The following is an 18263-nucleotide window of genomic DNA, read 5'->3' as shown; positions in this document are numbered from 1 at the left end:
CTGTGACCTTGGCATTTAAATCCCTCAAAGTCAATCATTGCCACCTGAAGGGTATTTGTAAAAAAAATATGTTGGATGATGCTGAAAAACAGGTTGCTCGACCTCATTTATCAAAATTACATTTACAAACAAATTCAGATCCTGTTCATGGCTCACTTGTCCTACAAATCCAGGGTTTCTATTTAAAAAGCTCACAAATCATGCACACACTGCATCCAGACTGCATCCAGCCAAAGGTCAGTGTGACAAGTAGCAGGGTCGGGGTGGGGGTAGGTGTCCATGTAGGTGAAAGGTTTCTGGATGAACAAATCTCTACCTTACACTCACCACGTGCGTGTGTGTGTTTACAGTTGAACATTAATTCAAAACTCTAGAAGGCCTTGGCTATATTTTCCCTCGACCATGCTAACTATTCAAATGTCTAACATAATCACAGAGGTACGGTTACTAAATTTCCAACTGCTCAACTTTTGATCTCAGGTTTCACAGAAAGCCTTGTGTGTGCACGTTTGAGTGTGTGTGTGTGTGTGTGTGTGTGTGTGTGTGTGTGTGTGTGTGTGTGTGTGTGTGTGTGTGTGTGTGTTTGTGTGTGTGTGTGTGTGTGTGTGTGTGTGTGTGTGTGTGTGTGTGTGTGTGTGTGGGTACAACATTGCTAAGAGAGCACTGGACAAGACCTACCCGTGCACAGCACACTTGTGTGATAAGACAAGAAAACACCCCTCAGCTGACTGGACACTGTGTATACAAAGGACACAATGATATGCAGTCATCACAGGAAGTTGTGTGTGCCCTCTGTTGTTCTTATCACTCATTCAGTATTTCTTTATTGATGTCTGTGAACTCCTCTGTGCATCCCCATAACATTACCCCAGAAGACATATAATTACCATGGCAAACACTCAGCTTTGACAGTACTTGGTTCTTTTACTGAAGTACCTACAGAAAACTTGATATGATTAGTTGAGTAATCAATAGAGCAGCAACAACTTTTGTTTATCATGTCTATTATTTCTTCCAAGTAGAAATGCCAATCATTTAATAAAGAATGAAACTAGTGTTACTTCTTCCCACTCCTTTTCGGACATGTTACAGAATTCATATTAGTGATGAAACAGCTTTGTTTAATTTTTTTGCATTGTTTGTAATGTATGTCTTTTTGTTTATTTGTATTTATTTTTTGACATGTTCGAAATAAACACTTTCAAAATCAAAAATCAAAATCAAAATGTTTATTAACTTATCAAATAACATGCAGATTATTTTGACAATAATCCACAAAGGTTTCAGTTGAATGTGATATCACACTGATTATTGTGTCCAAAAACAGTTAATTATAAGAGATCTTTAACTTAGGTTTAATAAGATTTCAAATAATGAAGGAAAAATGGCAAACTGGTTACCGTTTCCACTTGTTAACTTTTAAAAAAAGGAGGGGAAAAAAGGGTGGGGGGGTCAATCAGTGTTTCCAGATTGAAAAGATGTCCTTGAATGTCTGTTTCCATCCACAACGTATTAAACTGAAAACCCAAAAGATTGTTTATGAGTAATAATTGGTGATAAACAACTAATCAATGTGTCAATACTATGCTATAAGTCAGTGCACATTTTTCACAGCGTCACTGGTTTTGTAAATATTTGTAAAATTTCTTATTTAGTTGTGTATATACATTGTAAGATATGTTTATTTTTACTTCTTTAATTTTAATTTCTAATAACTTTTTAATAATTGCTATTTTATTTGCTCTTGTTTGCTTTATACTGTTTTGCACTGTCTACTTTGCTGCTGTAACACTTAAATTTCCCTGTTGTGGGGCAAATAAAGGATATCTTATCTTATCTTATCTTATCTTATCTTATCTTATCTTATCTTAATAATCCATACTTTTATTCAGTAGTCCCCACAACTAGGGACTACAGATGAAAATTACCCTTATGCGAACTCTGGCATATTTACATGGATGCTAAGCTGAAATGTTCATTAATATGCACTGTCCCTTTAAATAAATAAACCTCTCTACTGCTGGTACAAATACTTACAAAGATTTTTTATATCTGGTAAATGAATCCAGAAAACTTGTCCGCTGGCTTTCCTTTTCTATCCATAAGAAAGTAAAGCATCAGTTGAAACCAGCAGATTTTTTCACTGTGAAAGAGTTGACTTGCTTGGTTTCGGGTGTGCCAGAGATTGAGCGATTACCTTCGTCCTAATTTACATGATTCCTGACACACACAGAAACACACACCCACCCACACGCACTCCCACAAACTCTTCTCAAAACCTCTACACCCTCACTGAAACTCGTAAGCACGCCCTGATCATGATCTCCTTCATCAAACTGTTGTAAAACATTGACTCCACCTATGGCAGACTTTTAGAATAACCTGTGTCTTTTTATGCGAGTTATTCTTTTACCAAACCAACACACACACTCAACCTGCTGAGCTAATCCAGCTGGAAATAAGGTGTGCCAGAGCCTTGAATTGTGGTTCTTCTCTTCGAAATGAGGAGTCTGGACTTCCTTAAGACAAAAATTCCAGAGTTCAACTAAGGTGAGAATTTTTTGGGCACAATGAAACATGTCACAAAACTGGTTCAAAAATAAGTGTGTCATTACATTGTCATCCTAGCTCTTTAAGATCTTGTAACAAAATGTGGACTGCTGTCAAAACACTTGACATCTTATTGCTGAAGACTAATTTTCTCAAAAACTGGGACCAATATTCTGCCTTTGAACAGAGATGTTGCTTGAGAACCACAAGTAAAAAAAAATGTGTGTATGGAATACATGGAAGCTTGTGAAACTGTCAGGAGCATCTCTTCAATTAAAACCCCCTTCAGTACAATTTCAGATAATGATAAGTCTACTGATACTGCTGAGCCTTCTGTTTATATTTTAAGGTGACCCTATAGGCCTTTTTCGACAACAGGAACTCTACCCGGAACTAGGACTTTACCCCTGAACTACGTGTGTTTCGACTGGAGGAACCAGGGTTTAAATTTAGTTCAGGGATAGATAATCTCCCCCCTGAAAAGCTGCTGCTTGGGGGGTAGTATTTTTCAAAGGTCCTGGGACTTTCCGTTGAGTTTACACGGTTGTTCAAACACAGAGGGATTTCCTGGGAATGCATACTAGTTTAGTTTTTTATTAAGATTTCAAAATATAATATCATTTTTTTTCTCCATACGTCACTGGCCTAATTTGCACAACCTACCTGAGAAATGCAGACAACAATGAGGGCACAGGAACCTTTTAGTTCCGGAGAAAGTATTTCTGGGGGCTAAAAGACCCCAGAACTCTTGGTTGAAATGCACCTAATGTAGCTGATGTGACATGCTGCTTCTAAAGCCATGTGTCTCACTAACACATGGGTACACACCAAGCTTTGGCACAAAAAAGCTTGCTCTCCTGTTAAGCTTGTTCTGACTTCAGTGCTTGACTTCATTTTGCTCATTCCTTTATTCTGTTTACCAGTGACCACACCCATAAGACCACAAAAACAAGCCAGTTTTTGTTGGTAGAAATCCAAAGGAATATGTACTGCTAGGCATTAGGCATATCTAAGCAACTATTGCTGAGCTCAATTTAATGGTTGATACATAACCTCAAAGACTGGAACCAAATACAGGAAATTATATTGTGAACATTTCCTCTCCATCATTCATCCTATTTTTTGACAAGTAGTACATATCCCTGTATGACCTCATCATATTTTTAACTCACACTGTGTGGGTTTTACATGGATTTATAACATAAAAACATCTTATCTGTTAAACATCTGAAAGAAAAAAGGTGAGAAACTCTCATGAGTGCTTTTAAAAGAAAGTTAATTTGTACAAATACAGAACTAAACTCTTTTAACCACCAGTTTCCCCTGAGTGACAGGGCATGGGAATTAGCCTGTTGGTTAAAATAACTGCAAAGAGGTAGTCAATGAAAGTGAATGCCAAGTTTCTGCTGGTTTAAACAAAGGGCACCACAAGCAGTGTTACTCCAATCCAACACCACATGAAACCCTGAGCAGGAAAAAAAATCTGGGGACAAAAGTATCAAAAAAACATCACATCCCCAGGGGGAAATGCATTCCAGTGTCAGCCCTCAGTGGGGAAAAGCTTAGAGTGTTATCTGGGTTTATCAGGACGGCTGGCCTCCATCCAAGGATAACTCAGTCATAAAGAGGGGAGCTCTGACCGGACATTTCAAAGTTTACTGATGAGATGTCCCTGTAATTATGTAATCTGGAACAGCTCTGGTGTAGCGCCTTCTCAAAAGTTAGGCGAGAATGCATCACATCAAAGAATCACTGGATTATGAGCTTTCTATTGTGTGTGATGATAACATCATGAATATCAAGTTATCTGACAACCAACTACCACGCCAGGGAAGGCTGTTTCATGTTAGGGGTGAAGATTTTTTTTCAACAGGGCAGGTTCCTCATCAGTATTTCCATTTCTGTCTGTTTATTCAGCTTTCATCGCTTTAGTGCAACTGAAATAATCTCTCTCACAGATACTGGATGCAGAGTACAAGCTGTATTTCTACAGTGTTATGTCTCACACTCTGTCAGCACATCACTATGGGAAGAAGTTTTTGTACATTTTGGCACATGGTGATTCAGTCTTAACTTGCAGTGTTTGATTCTCTTTCAAAGAATAAGCCAGCACATTAAAGAAGATAATCGATCAGCACCTTTCTGATTGAAACTTCTACTTTAATTTTAGATATTACTCTTTCTATCTCTCTCAATTTATGGACATTTATGCATCCATAAGTTGCCTTTCTTTACTTTAGTCAACATTTATGTAAGCAGAACTTCAGGCAACAGCTGTGTCTAAAGGTCTTCTGCAGGTATAACCTGTCTGACCCAGAGTGCATGTTGGTCTTTAACAAACATGTTTCTGAGGAAATTATAGAGTATTCAGCCTAAAGCAGAGTCTCCTTAGAATGCAATAAAACACTTGTAGCTGGAGTTATATAATAAATGACTGACTGTATAAAGACACAGTAAAGAACTTCTTTAACAACACTTACACACATGTGATGCTACTGTAGTTATTTTGGCAAACAAAATGTTGAACTGATACCTTTCTCTCTACGTCAAATGATTACTTGATGTTCCTGTGAATAAATCACAGAACACTTCACATGGGTTGTTGTTACTTTAGAATAGTTAACTACAATGTCTCAGTAACAGAATTATGTAATGACAGGGTTATGATAATAAAAAAGATAATATTTAACTTTTGGTAAAAGCAGCACTGAATGGGATGAATGCTGTAATTTGATGCTTCTCGCAATTAGAAAAAATTTACTTGAGAGCAGAAACCACAAATGATGTCCCCACATAACCCTCCTTCCTGTCTCCATCTCTCTCTAACACAATTATTGGTAGATGTTAGGAATGCTGACTAGATGACTAAGCAACAGGGACTCTACTATTGCAGCTGTTTCCTCAGCAAAGGTTTCTATGACCAAGAACAAGTTTTACCATGGCAGTCACCCTCAGCCACAACAACAGACCCTGGGTATTTAACTCCAGGAAGAAGTTGTGTGAAAGTTATGCAATGGACAAGCAGACAAGCATGACCTAAGACAGCAATAAGTCTATTCTTTTTAATTTAAGTTTGCACTCATTTTGCATGTATTTCAATTTAAGTTAATATAAAAGCATAAAATGTTTGTTATCAAAGCTTAACATTAAGTTGCGAAAGGAGAGTTTAGTTTTTTTTAAAAACTGTATCTGGTTTAACATAATTCCAATCTCAGCTGTAATACCTAAACCTACAAGACACAAATTAACTCACACTTACCAGGTTTCTTCTCACTTATAAGCCTCATATTGGTTCAAAATATCAGCTCACAGGTGCATAAAATGAATAATCTACAAAATGATTTGAAAGTACTGAAGACAAGCTCCTGTGGAGGAAGCTAATAAAGCCTTTCTGTCTAGGATGTACAAAGTGACTCCAAACAGCAGAGAAAACTACACTTTCCTACATCCTGCGGTAAAAATGCAAAGTTTCCCCGGGTGATCTTCACTCACATCTTCTGAAAGCTGGGTAAATACCGGGGCGGGGACCCGGCACATTCACCCAGGCCCTTCAAGACCAAAGTCGAGTATCGATTGGCTGAGGCAAGCCAGGCCCACTTATCAGGAGCTTTTTCACCACCGGGAGCCGACCAATCAGAGGGCAGCAAATGCAACCTGAGGGCTCGCGAAAACAAGAGGGGTCTCCCTGACGACGGCAGGCTTGCACATTGGACAGATCTACCATCCAGTCTGTAACCAACTAATCTGATGAAAAGTCCATAAGGGGAAGACTGTGATCCAACATTAAATGAAAATACACTGTAACCAACTAATCTGACATAAAGACCATAAGGGGAAGACTGTGATCCAACATTCACATTAACAATAAATAAATTAAAATACACGGTAACCAACTAATCTGACATAAAGACAATAAGGGGAAGACTGGGATCAAACACACAAATTGATAATAAATTAAATAAATCAAATACACTGTAGCATGAAAACGTCAGGGGTTGTATCTGTCATTGCGACACGGGAGGGTTGTGCAAAACCTCGGCTGATCTGTTGTGACACAGCAAAGGGCTGCACTCACCCGAGGAGGTCCACTTATCACACAACACACACATCCTCTTCCTCCATAAAACAATCACGTCAGAACATGTGCACATATTTACGATAGTGGCTTATAAACAGCTGATTGACACTCACGGGGTCTGTGCCGTCTCACTGACTCCGTCCTCCGCCGTAGCCTGCACCTCTTGGCCGGGGAGCCCTCCGCCTCGTCCCCGCGGTGCAGCAAATGCATGCTCTCGATGGTCGGTCCGGTGCTCGAGCCGAATGCATTGCCGCCGCTGCAGCAGCTGCCGTTTGCGGCCACGGCGACGTGTCCGTGAAAGCCCCTCTGGCTCTGCCCGTTGTTGACATGAAAGGGTCCAGTCGCTCCTTTCTTGTCCATCATTGACTTGGCTTTATCCATGGCAGAAGCTATAGCCTAGCCTAGCCTAGCTTAGCTTAGCATCTGCAGGACGGGAGACTGGAAGAGCCCGACCACTATAGCAGAGACTCAACGTTAGACCTTATTAATTTTCTTAATTCAACCAATCTTACCCAAAAATAACCTGTTAAAAACGCCCCTATAATGTACCCTAAAATGTATGTGTGAGTGGTCGCTAGAATTCAGTGTTTCCTTTGAGGTCACTCGCGGTCATTTCTCCACATAGAGACTGAGGCAGGCGCAGCGGCAGCCGGTGTGTGTATGTGTGTATGTGAGTGAGTGTGTGTGTGTTTGGTTGACGGCTACGTCACAGCAGCTCCTCTCGAACTCGTTTACCTCCTCCGACCGGTTTTATCTCTCTGCGGTAAAATGACACTGTAATTCTATTACGCTGAAGCAATGCAAGAAATGAATCGAGCTGGGCCGCACAGAGCATACAACAATGAACCTCAACCTCGGTTGCTCCCCTCTCATATCAAACAAAAACAGACACACGCGCGCAGTACCAGTCCGTGCAGCTGTGTGCGCTTTATTTATAAAAGTCGCTGTTCACCACCATCCTCATTCCCCCGCAGTGCTCTCCTCCAAGTGGGCTGTGTGCACAAAGCTGCCAGTCAGTGTCTGTGAAGAAAAATGCACTGTAGTAACCCTGCAGCTGCACTCAGAAACACAACAAAGCGTAAAATGTCGCTCTTACAGGATCAAAAACACGCCATTCGTTATCTTGCAGGGATCGCTTAAAGTGATATCTTGGGTAGAATTATGAATTTAAAAAATGGTTTAACCCTCCTGTTATGTTGTGGGTCAAATTGACCCTTTTTAAAGTGCAAAAATAAAATAAAATGTATTTTTTTGGTATGAAACGTCTTTGCTTGACTTAACAGTTGAAATCAACATATAAAATCAAAATGGTTCATTTCACATTTTAGGCAATATATGCCTTCCAAGCCAGCTAAAAACAGGCTAAAAATCTGGGAAGCGTGATAGAAGAGGTGTCTCGTGTTCATTTATCAACATCACTTCATAAAAATAAAAAAAAATCTAAATTCTAAATAAAACAAAACAAAATCTATTTCATGTAAAACTATTGTATTTATGTTTAGGTATTTCGAATGTACATTTAAACAAGTTTTAACATGAACTTTCATTAAAAACGAGTGAGATATCCTCATTGAAGCATGATCTGTGAGGATTGAAGAACACTATTGCACCAAATAATGATTTAAATAGTTAGTAATAGAGTTAATAATGAGATTAAAAGAGAAGTGTTTATTGGGTTTTTTTTGGGGGGGGGGGGGGGGGGGGGGGGACACTTTTTGATAATTAAATACCCAGGAACATTATAGCTCTTTCTGAGAAACGAACATAACAGGAGGGTTAACACAAAACATACAAACCCTGTTTTATTTTGTGATTATTTTAAGCTTTGAATCTATTTTAAGGGCCTAATGATGTAATTATTCCAGGGAGACTTGATACCGAACAAAAAAGATACACAGGTCATTTAACAGCAATCTCAGCTTGATGAAAGGAAACACATCACAAAATGAGTAAGAACCCAGGACCTTCCTTCCTTTCGTTCTCAATAATTTAACCCGGGTTTGAAACACATTCTTTGAAGAAATGTAGGCAAGCTATAAGGAAAGATATAGATGCAATAAGTTACAAACTTTAGATGCAGTGGACAGTTGATTGTCCTGTTGATTAATCATGAAGCAGATATAGCATGAACATACTTATAAATGTGCCAGCTTTTTTTATTAAAAAAGATTAAAAAAAATAAACATATCAAGGTTATACTTACAACAGCACTTAATTGAAGAATGTAGGTAATACCTTAATAAAGATTACAAAGTCTGTGTGCTATTAAAATGTATTGGTGGAGCAACATCAGTCACCTAGGGAATATGACTGTATGATTATATATCACTATTTCCGCTGTATTACCCACCTAAAAATATTGGAAATGTACAAGTATCATCTCCATTCAGTCTGTAAATCACAGTGGAGATTCATAAAAAGCCTCCTACCACAAAAATGCTGCCATCCAGTGGTCATTAAAGTAATAATCTATGTTGTATGAGCTCTATCTGCTCTCTAAATCTTTGAATGAAATGTGAGGATTATTTTTTTTACAATATTTGAATAGGGCGGCTGGCTCCTGTAATAGAGGAAACCCCAGTCTCATATATGATTTAAGGTATTTTATTCATGTATTCAAAACATTAAGTGGTAATAACAGTATAATAAATCAACCCTGTAACCCAGACTTGAAAAGAATCAGGTCAACGTTGTGTAAAAATCCCTTAACAGGATTGAGTTCAGTCATTACCTGGCCAATTAAACACAGCCCACAGAGATTTGAGTCTCCTCTCTTCTCTTCCTCTGTAAGCAGTGCCTGCCACTTTGCTTCTAAAAACACTTCTCCACAAAAATAAATTTTATGGTCCTTGAAATTGATTTTAAGCTGTGACTGTCTTGAAATGCCTGCAAGGTTTAAATGTAGTACTCCTTTTCATTACATGGGGGAAAATGGTGAAACCAATTGGAATCATAAAAGATCCACTGTTACTGATCAGTCGTTAGCTCGGCCGCTGTCATGTTAATTTAGTTCTCACATGTGCAGTGTAAATATATACAAATGTTTCCTTGGATAAGATGACTTGTCTTCTTTGGCAGTGATTTCATTTTACAACATTACAACCCCAATTTCCCCAAAGTTAGGGCTCTTTGATATTTTATGGTTTGCAAGTCATTAAAACACTATTAATACTACTTATTACTATTACTACTTAACTGAAAATAGTGCAAAGACAACATAGCACATGCACAAATAGACAAAATTGTTTTATAAAAAATATATGCTCATTTTAAATGTATATATCTTGTATAAACATGATCCAGAAATACCAGTGACTTCTCTGGGCCCAGTATTGCTAATGCTTCAATAAGGTTGCATTCTCATATCTGTTTGATATGAAACTATAGGCAGAATGTGATTATCTTAGTGTAGCATACAGACTGGTAAAAGCTTGTTCAACGTAATCCTAAGTGTAAGTAAAATCTGTTTTAAAGATAGGAGCTTGAGTATATTTCTCAACTCCTAACTAGTCACTCTGTAGAGTTGTGCTGTCTCTTAGAGGAAGACGTCACTGAGCCCATAGAGAACAGTATAACACATAATTCCCTGTAAAACTACGACTTGACATTTTTACACTTGGACTACTGTACGGACTCACAAAAGCAGTCAAACATGTTTATTTCTCTGATTTTCAGGTGTGATTTCTTACATTGCTTGGAGCCTGGCTAGCTTTTTTCTAGCCTTTATGCTAAACGGAGCAAATAATGTGAGTGGTATTGTTTTGAATCCCAGCAACAGTCTCACATAAAGTCATGTTATTGCTTTGACAGAAGACTCTTAAGTAAAATGAACTGATACAGAAAAAAAAAACTCAAGTCAAGTATTATATTTCATTATTTTTACCATTAAATTAGCCCTTGATGTGCTAAATGCATTCATTGGTACAACCCCATCGTATTTTGTGACGTAAAGCCTTATTTGTTGGCTTTACTTTAAATGTAAAATGCTTTATCATAAGTCACTTGGAAACATAAATTGATACAACAAAAAAACTCAAATTAAATTTAATACTATATTCACATCCAAAATGATTCCTCTATATGTGCTACACTAGATCATTAGCATAGCATCATATACCAAGGGCACACAAAGGCCTTATTTTGATGACATTATAAGTATAAGAGGTGGTTTGAGCACTTCAGTTGGTTGTGAGGTAGTGTTAGAAGTTGGTCTTTGACTGTGACTCCCCTAGCATCAGAATGTAGTCAAGTAAAGTCATCTCTCTCTTTCTTCATCTATTTATTGATTCTACCAAGGAAGTTCAGCTCCGTCCCAGTTGTACGCCTTGCCAGTCTTTTCGATGTTCAATGCTTCTATGATGCTCATCAGACAGTTCACAGAGTGTTCACCACTGAACAACTTGTCTTTTGGCACATTCTTGTGATATGGTCGAGACAGGTCTGTGTTCACTGTTCCTGGATGTAAAGACACACACACTACCTGCGAAAATCAGAAAACATGTATCAGCTTAAGATTAAGTCCATTGCATATTCAAATGTAAAGACATCATCTTTTGCATGAAGTGGTTTCTCTGCTGAAAGAGATACAGACGCTACAGATGCAGAAGTTGTCTCCAGCTAGGTGTCATTTGTTTAGGTAATTAATGAAATCAATACAGAACGAAAATGAAACTTACCTTTGGTCGACTGCGGCCCAGCTCTATAGAAAGATTCCTGGTAGCCATGTTGAGAGCTGCTTTAGACATTCTGTAGCTGTACCAACCACCAAGGCCTGACATGGGGGAGGAGAGCAATGTGAAACCACAAGAGTATCCATACATCACCACACGTGTTAAAATGGGGACACTTAAATTATTATTAAGGGTTATAATTATCCCTTTACTGCATTCATTTCCACTGGTATATCTACACAATGTGATAAAGAAAAGTATTGTTTTCTAAACACTGGCAACACATTTCCTACCATTGTCACCTATGGATCCCACTTTGGCAGTGATGTTCACAATGATGCCGCTGTGCTGCTTCGATTTCTCTGCAGGCTGCTGACCGAAACCACCCCCACCCTTCTGAAGGAGGGGGGTAAAATACTTGGCCATTACCAGGGGACCCACTGTGTTGGTCATCAAGGTGGAAATAATGCCCTGAAAAACAGAAAGTAAGTCATCTACACAGATCAATGGTTTAAATCATGTTAAGACTTATTATGGAGGGTATGGTTGAGTCAAATAAATTAATTTCTGGGTGTGGTAAAAAGTTAAATGGTTATTGTAAATAATAAGAAAAAACTGATAAGCTAGCATATCAGTTGCTTCTTCCTCAATAACTTTTAGATAGATAGATAGATAGATAGATAGATAGATAGATAGATAGATAGATAGATTTTTGTTTTAATTTTTCCTTAATAAGGAGATTTGTTGTCACCGTCTGTACAAGAATACATGTATAAAACACAAATAAACAATAAACATCTACCCAGCCTCACAACAATGGTGCACATCATCCCACATATATACACACCAGACACATATATGCACATCGGACACATATAAACACACCGGACACACTACACAGGCATTTTATTTAGCAGTGCTGTAGCCGACGGGCCAAAGCTTCTGCCAAACTGGGCTCGCCTACAGTATGGGGATCTATATCTGCAACCAGATGGGAGTAGTGAATGTTGTGTTTACCATCATTTCTGCAGCAAAGTCTACCAAACTGATATTAAGTGTAGGCCTACCCTCACATTCAAACCTCATACATCTAATAGTTTCATCAAAAGTTAAAAGTATGTTATAATTAACTGCCCCACTCAGCATGCTTATGATAAAATGTGCTGAAATTATTATAAAAAAATGTAGATTTCATTTTAGATGTAATCGCTGCTTTTTGGTTTCCTCTGTGGTAAAGGATTGAGGAAGTAAAAAAACCCAAACAAGCTTGAAAAGTTATGATTATTCTGAAATTAGATGTGTCATCTACATGCCATGACTTTGAAAGCACAGCCTTACTATCCATCCAATATCAGCTTTTACATGGATTCTATGCATTCTATGGTAGTACGTCAAGTCTACTTCAAATAAAGTATTTCTTATTTGAACGTTGCACTGTGATTTCCCATACATTGAACTGATCTGTCCAAGGCGAATGACCCTTTTGGAAATAAGTGTTGTACTTGTAGGGCTTCAGTTGGAGTAACCTTCAGACTGACATCAGATAACACACAAAAGCAATATGGGGATTCAGTGGACACATCAGCACTGCAGACGGTGTATCTCCCTTTAAAATAACATGCTGAAAGAGGATTTTTATCTGCCATCCATACTTTACCTGAGCAGAAACATCTCTCAGGCTGGTCTCTCCTTTTCCAGAGGGGTGAAGCATTGCCGAGGAGTTGACAATCAGATCCAGCCGACCAAAGCTCTCCTTAACACGCTGAGCAGCCCCGCGGACGTCTTCCTCCTGGGTCACGTCTAGCCGGAGCACCGTCAGTCTGCTGGGGTGTTGACCGGCCAGGCCCCGCAGCTCTGCCGCTCCGTCCGGGTTTCGGCATGTCGCTATAACAGCAGCAGAGCTTTTGCTCTTTAAGATATGCTTGCAAAACTCAAGACCCAGTCCTCTGCTGGCCCCTTGAATGAGCGCGATGGGGGCAGCCATGACAGCAAATGACATAATAGCAATGGTGAGTGGAGAGAAGTACTGTTTGCTACCTTCAGGCTCTCCTGAAAACCTCGGTATTTTGGATTTTTAAAGAAAAGTAGGAGGGTATTTTACTTAAAAAGGAACTTCCGTCAACCTGACAGGGTTTTTATTGGACATGCATTCTGTAAATGTGTTGAGAATGTGTTTACATGCAGTGATTATTGTTTTTATTTCTCTAAAATATGAAGCTAACGTGGAAACCCTGAATGCAGCACGTTTCACAACAAGCAGAATTCGCCCCCTGCAGGTCAGTACAAAGGCACTTACACAATTGAATGCACGTGAAAACGGTGAGAGGGAAAAGTCTGCCTGTTCAACTAAGTGTAGTACTGCCTGAACAGTGTATGAGGAGGAAAATGTTCTGATTTGATTTTGAACCCTTGCTCGTTTTTTCTGAACATTCCCTTTGGATCAAATCATGCCAACATGCCGAATTGGTTCAGTCAAAGTCCTGGTAACAGGTTTTGCTGCAATAGCCTGAAGCATGTAACACCAGTGGAGGACAAAGTACACAGCTTCATTACTTAAGTCAAAGTATATATACTCCTGGTCAAACATTACTCACATACAAGTGCAAGTTGCTCTGTCAAATTATTACTTGAGTTAAAGTACTGAAGTATTTGCTTTTAAAAATACTTAAGTTTTCAAAGTACTTTTTAAGATATTTCAAAACTTTGTATTTTCACATTACATAAATGAAGTCAAGAATACATAGGAGTACATTCTGTAACATCATGTTTATTTAACCATTACTTGAAATCTCTAAAAACTACCATGGAATAAAAACAGCAACTAAGTTACTCCAAACACAGACAAGTTAGTTGAAATGTTCGTCTGGAATGAAACTATGTTACATTAAAAAAACACGCTTTCTCAGGTTGGACAGTGAATTTTTGTATGTTTTGGGAGAGTGGGAAACAGTGAGAACATTTCAAATGATACGTATCGTTCTAAATTTAAAAAACCTCCAACACGGGCTGAAGATATGGACATGGGTGCTCAGGTGAAGAATTATAGCCATCATTACCACCTCTAAACGAACTGCCTAATATGAATGAAATTTGCTCTGTGTTTAATCCACATTCAACCCTGGAGAAGCACAATATACAAATATGGCTAAACCACTGACTTCAAAGCAAAAGTAGTGAGTAACTAGAGCACTGATAGAAATGTTGTGGAGTTAAAAGTACAATAATTGTCTTCTGAATGTAGTGGAGTAAAAGTAATAAGTATCCCCAAAAAATAATACTCAAGTAAAGTACAGATAGGCCTACTCAATAAATTTACTGAAGTACAGTACTCAAGTAAATTTACTCTGTCTACAACTGTGTAACACACACTATGAGGCATAAGCAATGTTAGATAAATATTCTTGATCTAAATTGGATAGCATTTGCCATTTTAGTTTCCATTCCGATAAGGGAACTTTAGTGGAGATTGCTGTTATGTAGTTCCAATCCACCACGCGGTGGTAATCTACTGCGAACCATGATGCAAACATCAAATTAACACTTGAACAAAGGATGAAAAATTGTTCAGATTGATGTCACATTAATGCAGTTTTGAGTGTAATTTCGCAGAAAGCGAACTGCACATGAAATTTAACAGTTTTATTGAAATTAAATACGAAAAATTATGAATCAAATCTCATAGGCCACAAGCATAGACTGAAGCGGAAACCATTGGTGGAATTTTATTTATTATTGTTGAGAATACATAGACTTGGTATTTATGTGCAGTTTTACTGGGTGCCCGCTCGTATTGGTGTAGAAGGTAACGAGAAAGCAGATGAGGTTGCTAATAGAGCTTTAATATTAAATGATGAAAATATCCTGAAAGTTCCCTTTGGAAAAGGAGATGCCAAATCTCATGTGTGGCAGAAAAAGTGGGATGGGAATACAAAAGGTAGGCATTTCTATAGAATCAAGAATTCCATTGATGTGACCGATTTCAATAGGAGGAATAGGAGAGAGGAGGTGATGATTGCCAGATTAAGATTGGGTCACACAAGATTGAAATCGACTCTGTACTTAATGGCCAAATGTTTCTCAGTGAACTGTGATGTGTGTAATGTTGAGGAGAATGTGAAACATGTGGTTATCGAGTGTAAAAAATATGACGTAAAGAGAAGGAGATTACGTGGTAGAGTATTGGGGCCGGAGTGGAATTGGAGTTTGAAGGGAATTCTGGGGAGGAGTGATGGGATGGGAGAATGCTATAAGGCTTTTTTAGTTCATCTGAAAGAAACAGGTTTGCATTGTGTGATATGATTTATTCAAGCGGCAACCTCCGCTCTAAAAATATGAGCCAATTCAAAAAAGACGATGTTTACAGCAGAAATAAACATGTTTACAGCCTGGTACAAAAGACGAGTGTAGTCTGGATAGCTCATTTCTCGATCGGGATAAGGTTAGGGTTAGGATTAGGGTTAGGGTTAGAATTAGGGTTAGGGTTAGGGTTAGAATTAGGGTTAGGGTTAGGGTTAGGGTTGGGGTTGGGGTTAGGGTTAGGATTAGGGTTAGGGTTAGGTTTAGAATTAGGGTTAGGGTTAGGATTAGGGTAAGGGTTAGGATTAGGGTTAGGGTTAGCATTAGGGTAAGGATTAGGGTTAGGATTAGGGTTAGGATTAGGGTGAGGGTTAGGGTTAGGGTTAGGGTTTAGGGTTAGGGTTAGGGTTAGGGTTAGGGTTAGGATTAGGTTTAGGGTTAGGGTTAGGGTTAGGGTTAGGATTAGGGTTAGGGTTAGGGTTAGGGTTAGGATTAGGGTTAGGGTTAGGGTTAGGATTAGGGTTAGGGTTAGGATTAGGGTTAGGGTTAGGGTTAGGATTAGGGTTAGGGTTAGGGTTAGGATTAGGGTAAGGGTTAGGATTAGGGTTAGCATTAGGGTAAGGATTAGGGTTAGGATTAGGGTTAGGATTAGGGTGAGGGTTAGGGTTAGGGTTAGGATTAGGTTTAGGGTTAGGGTTAGGGTAAGGGTTAGGATTAGGATTAGGGTTAGGGTTAGGATTAGGGTTAGGGTTAGGGTTAAGGTTAGGATTAGGGTTAGGGTTAGGATTAGGGTAAGGATTAGGGTTAGGTTTAGGGTTAGGGTTAGGATTAGGGTTAGGGTTAGGATTAGGGTTAGGGTTAGGATTAGGGTTAGGTTTAGGGTTAGGTTTAGGATTAGGGTTAGGGTAAGGGTTAGGATTAGGATTAGGGTTAGGGTTAGGATTAGGATTAGGGTTAGGATTAGGGTTAGGATTAGGGTTAGGATTAGGGTTAGGGTAAGGGTTAGGGTAAGGATTAGGGTTAGGGTTAGGATTAGGGTTAGGGTTAGGATTAGGGTTAGGATTAGGGTTAGGGTTAGGGTTAGGGTTAGGATTAGGGTTAGGGTTAGGGTTAGGATTAGGGTTAGGGTTAGGATTAGGGTAAGGATTAGGGTTAGGTTTAGGGTTAGGGTTAGGATTAGGGTTAGGGTTAGGATTAGGGTTAGGGTTAGGATTAGGGTTAGGGTTAGGGTTACGATTAGGGTTAGGGTTAGGGTTAGGATTAGGGTTAGGATTGGGGTTAGGGTTAGGGTTAGGATTAGGTTTAGGGTTAGGGTTAGGGTTAGGGTTAGGGTTAGGATTAGGGTTAGGGTTAGGATTAGGGTTAGGGTTAGGGTTAGGATTAGGGTTAGGATTAGGGTAAGGATTAGGGTTAGGTTTAGGGTTAGGGTTAGGATTAGGGTTAGGGTTAGGATTAGGGTTAGGGTTAGGATTAGGGTTAGGGTTAGGGTTAGGGTTAGGGTTAGGATTAGGTTTAGGGTTAGGGTTAGGGTTAGGGTTAGGGTTAGGATTAGGGCTAGGATTAGGGTAAGGGTTAGGGTTATGGTTACAACCAGAACTAAACTTAAGCAAATAGAACCAGAACCAAACTTAAGCAAACAGAACCAGAAGCAACTCAAGCAAACAGAACTAGATATGAACCAGAACCGATCCAGAACTGAAACTCAAGCAAACAAACAAAAAAACGAACCAGACCCAAACTCAAGCAAACAGAACCAGAACAGAACCAGAACAGAACCAGAACCGAACCAGAACAGAACCAGAACAGAACCGAACCAGAACCGAACCAGAACAGAACCAGAACAGAACCAGAACCAAACTAAAGCAAACCGAACCAGAACCGAACCGGATCCGAACCGAACCAGAACTGAACCAGAACCGAACCAGAACAGAACTGAAGCAAACCGAACCAGAACCGAACCAGAACCGAACCAGAACCGAACTGAACCAGAATCGAACTGAACCGGAACCGAACCTGAACCGAACCTGAACCGAACCGAACTAAAGCAAACCGAACCAGAACCGGAACCGAACCGAACCAGAACTGAACTAGAACCGAATCAGTACCAAACCAGAATCAAACCAGAACCGAATCAGAACCGAACCAGAACCGAACCATATTATTATAGAACCGAACCAGAACCGAACCAGAACCGAATTCAAGCAAACAGGACCAGAACCAAACTCAAGCAAACAAAACCAGAACCGAACTCAAGTAAACAGAGCCAGAACCAAACTGGAGCAAACATTATTAATGTCCTCAGTGCAGGTTGGCATTTAGAAAAGTCAGATGCCTCAGCCTGGATGGGCTGATCCGATTTATCCTCTCAGTAAGTATTTGCCCTGTCATTGAGAAGAACCCTAACCCTAACCCTATCAGAAGGAACACATGAAGCCACGATACACAGCCTCCCCTCCTTAACCTGTATCCTACATCCTCACATGGGATTGGCCGCATGGCCGCCATGCTGACCAATCAAAACAAAGTTCTGATGTGAGCAGAGCTGGGGCTGAGCTCTGTGAGAGCTAAGCAGTGAAAGAAAAAAAAACCTCTCTCTCGATGAGAGCCGGCTCTCACTATAAAGCATCGGCTCTCAGAGCCGCAGCTTTTGATCATGACACATCACTATG

At 39.4% G+C, this 18263-nt stretch overlaps 2 protein-coding genes across 5 annotated transcripts in view; both read right to left on the bottom strand.

The window, feature by feature from the left end:
* pank1a (pantothenate kinase 1a) overlaps nt 1–18263 on the bottom strand; it is a 38696-nt gene that overhangs the window by 20056 nt on the left and 377 nt on the right. The window contains exons 1-2 of one of the 4 annotated variants that reach the window (XM_034681336.1): nt 7725–7771; nt 6742–7648 (exon numbers count right to left, since the gene is read on the bottom strand). The exons of 1 other annotated variant lie outside the window; for it this stretch is intronic. In XM_034681336.1, the coding sequence (XP_034537227.1) occupies nt 6742–7009 (268 nt within the window). In that variant the 5' untranslated portion in view covers nt 7010–7648; nt 7725–7771. Of the gene's footprint in view, nt 1–5809; nt 6155–6741; nt 7649–7724; nt 7772–18263 lie in introns of those variants that run through there. 2 more of the 4 variants (XM_034681338.1, XM_034681337.1) reach the window with 2 other exon arrangements.
* zgc:65997 (uncharacterized protein LOC794398 homolog) lies at nt 10270–13322 on the bottom strand. The gene is made up of 4 exons (XM_034681340.1): nt 12956–13322; nt 11592–11769; nt 11305–11399; nt 10270–11108 (listed from the first exon to the last, which is right to left on the bottom strand). Exons 1-4 carry the CDS (start codon nt 13295–13297, stop codon nt 10917–10919), a joined length of 807 nt encoding a protein of 268 aa, XP_034537231.1. The 5' UTR covers nt 13298–13322; the 3' UTR covers nt 10270–10916.

Source organism: Notolabrus celidotus, chromosome 4 (genome assembly GCF_009762535.1).
Source record: "Notolabrus celidotus isolate fNotCel1 chromosome 4, fNotCel1.pri, whole genome shotgun sequence".
Lineage (NCBI taxonomy): Eukaryota > Metazoa > Chordata > Actinopteri > Labriformes > Labridae > Notolabrus > Notolabrus celidotus.
Note: the sequence above shows the minus strand (reverse complement) of the source record. Positions and strands in the feature narration are given on the sequence as shown.

Coding starts and splice junctions, on each gene's coding strand:
- zgc:65997 (XM_034681340.1), bottom strand. CDS start 13,297: ATGTCATTTGCTGTCATGGCTGCCCCCATCGCGCTCATTCAAGGGGCC. Junction 11,770..12,955: donor TGAGAGATGTTTCTGCTCAG/GTAAAGTATGGA, acceptor TCTGTTTTTCAG/GGCATTATTTCCACCTTGAT. Junction 11,109..11,304: donor TGGGCCGCAGTCGACCAAAG/GTAAGTTTCATT, acceptor TGATTTTCGCAG/GTAGTGTGTGTGTCTTTACA.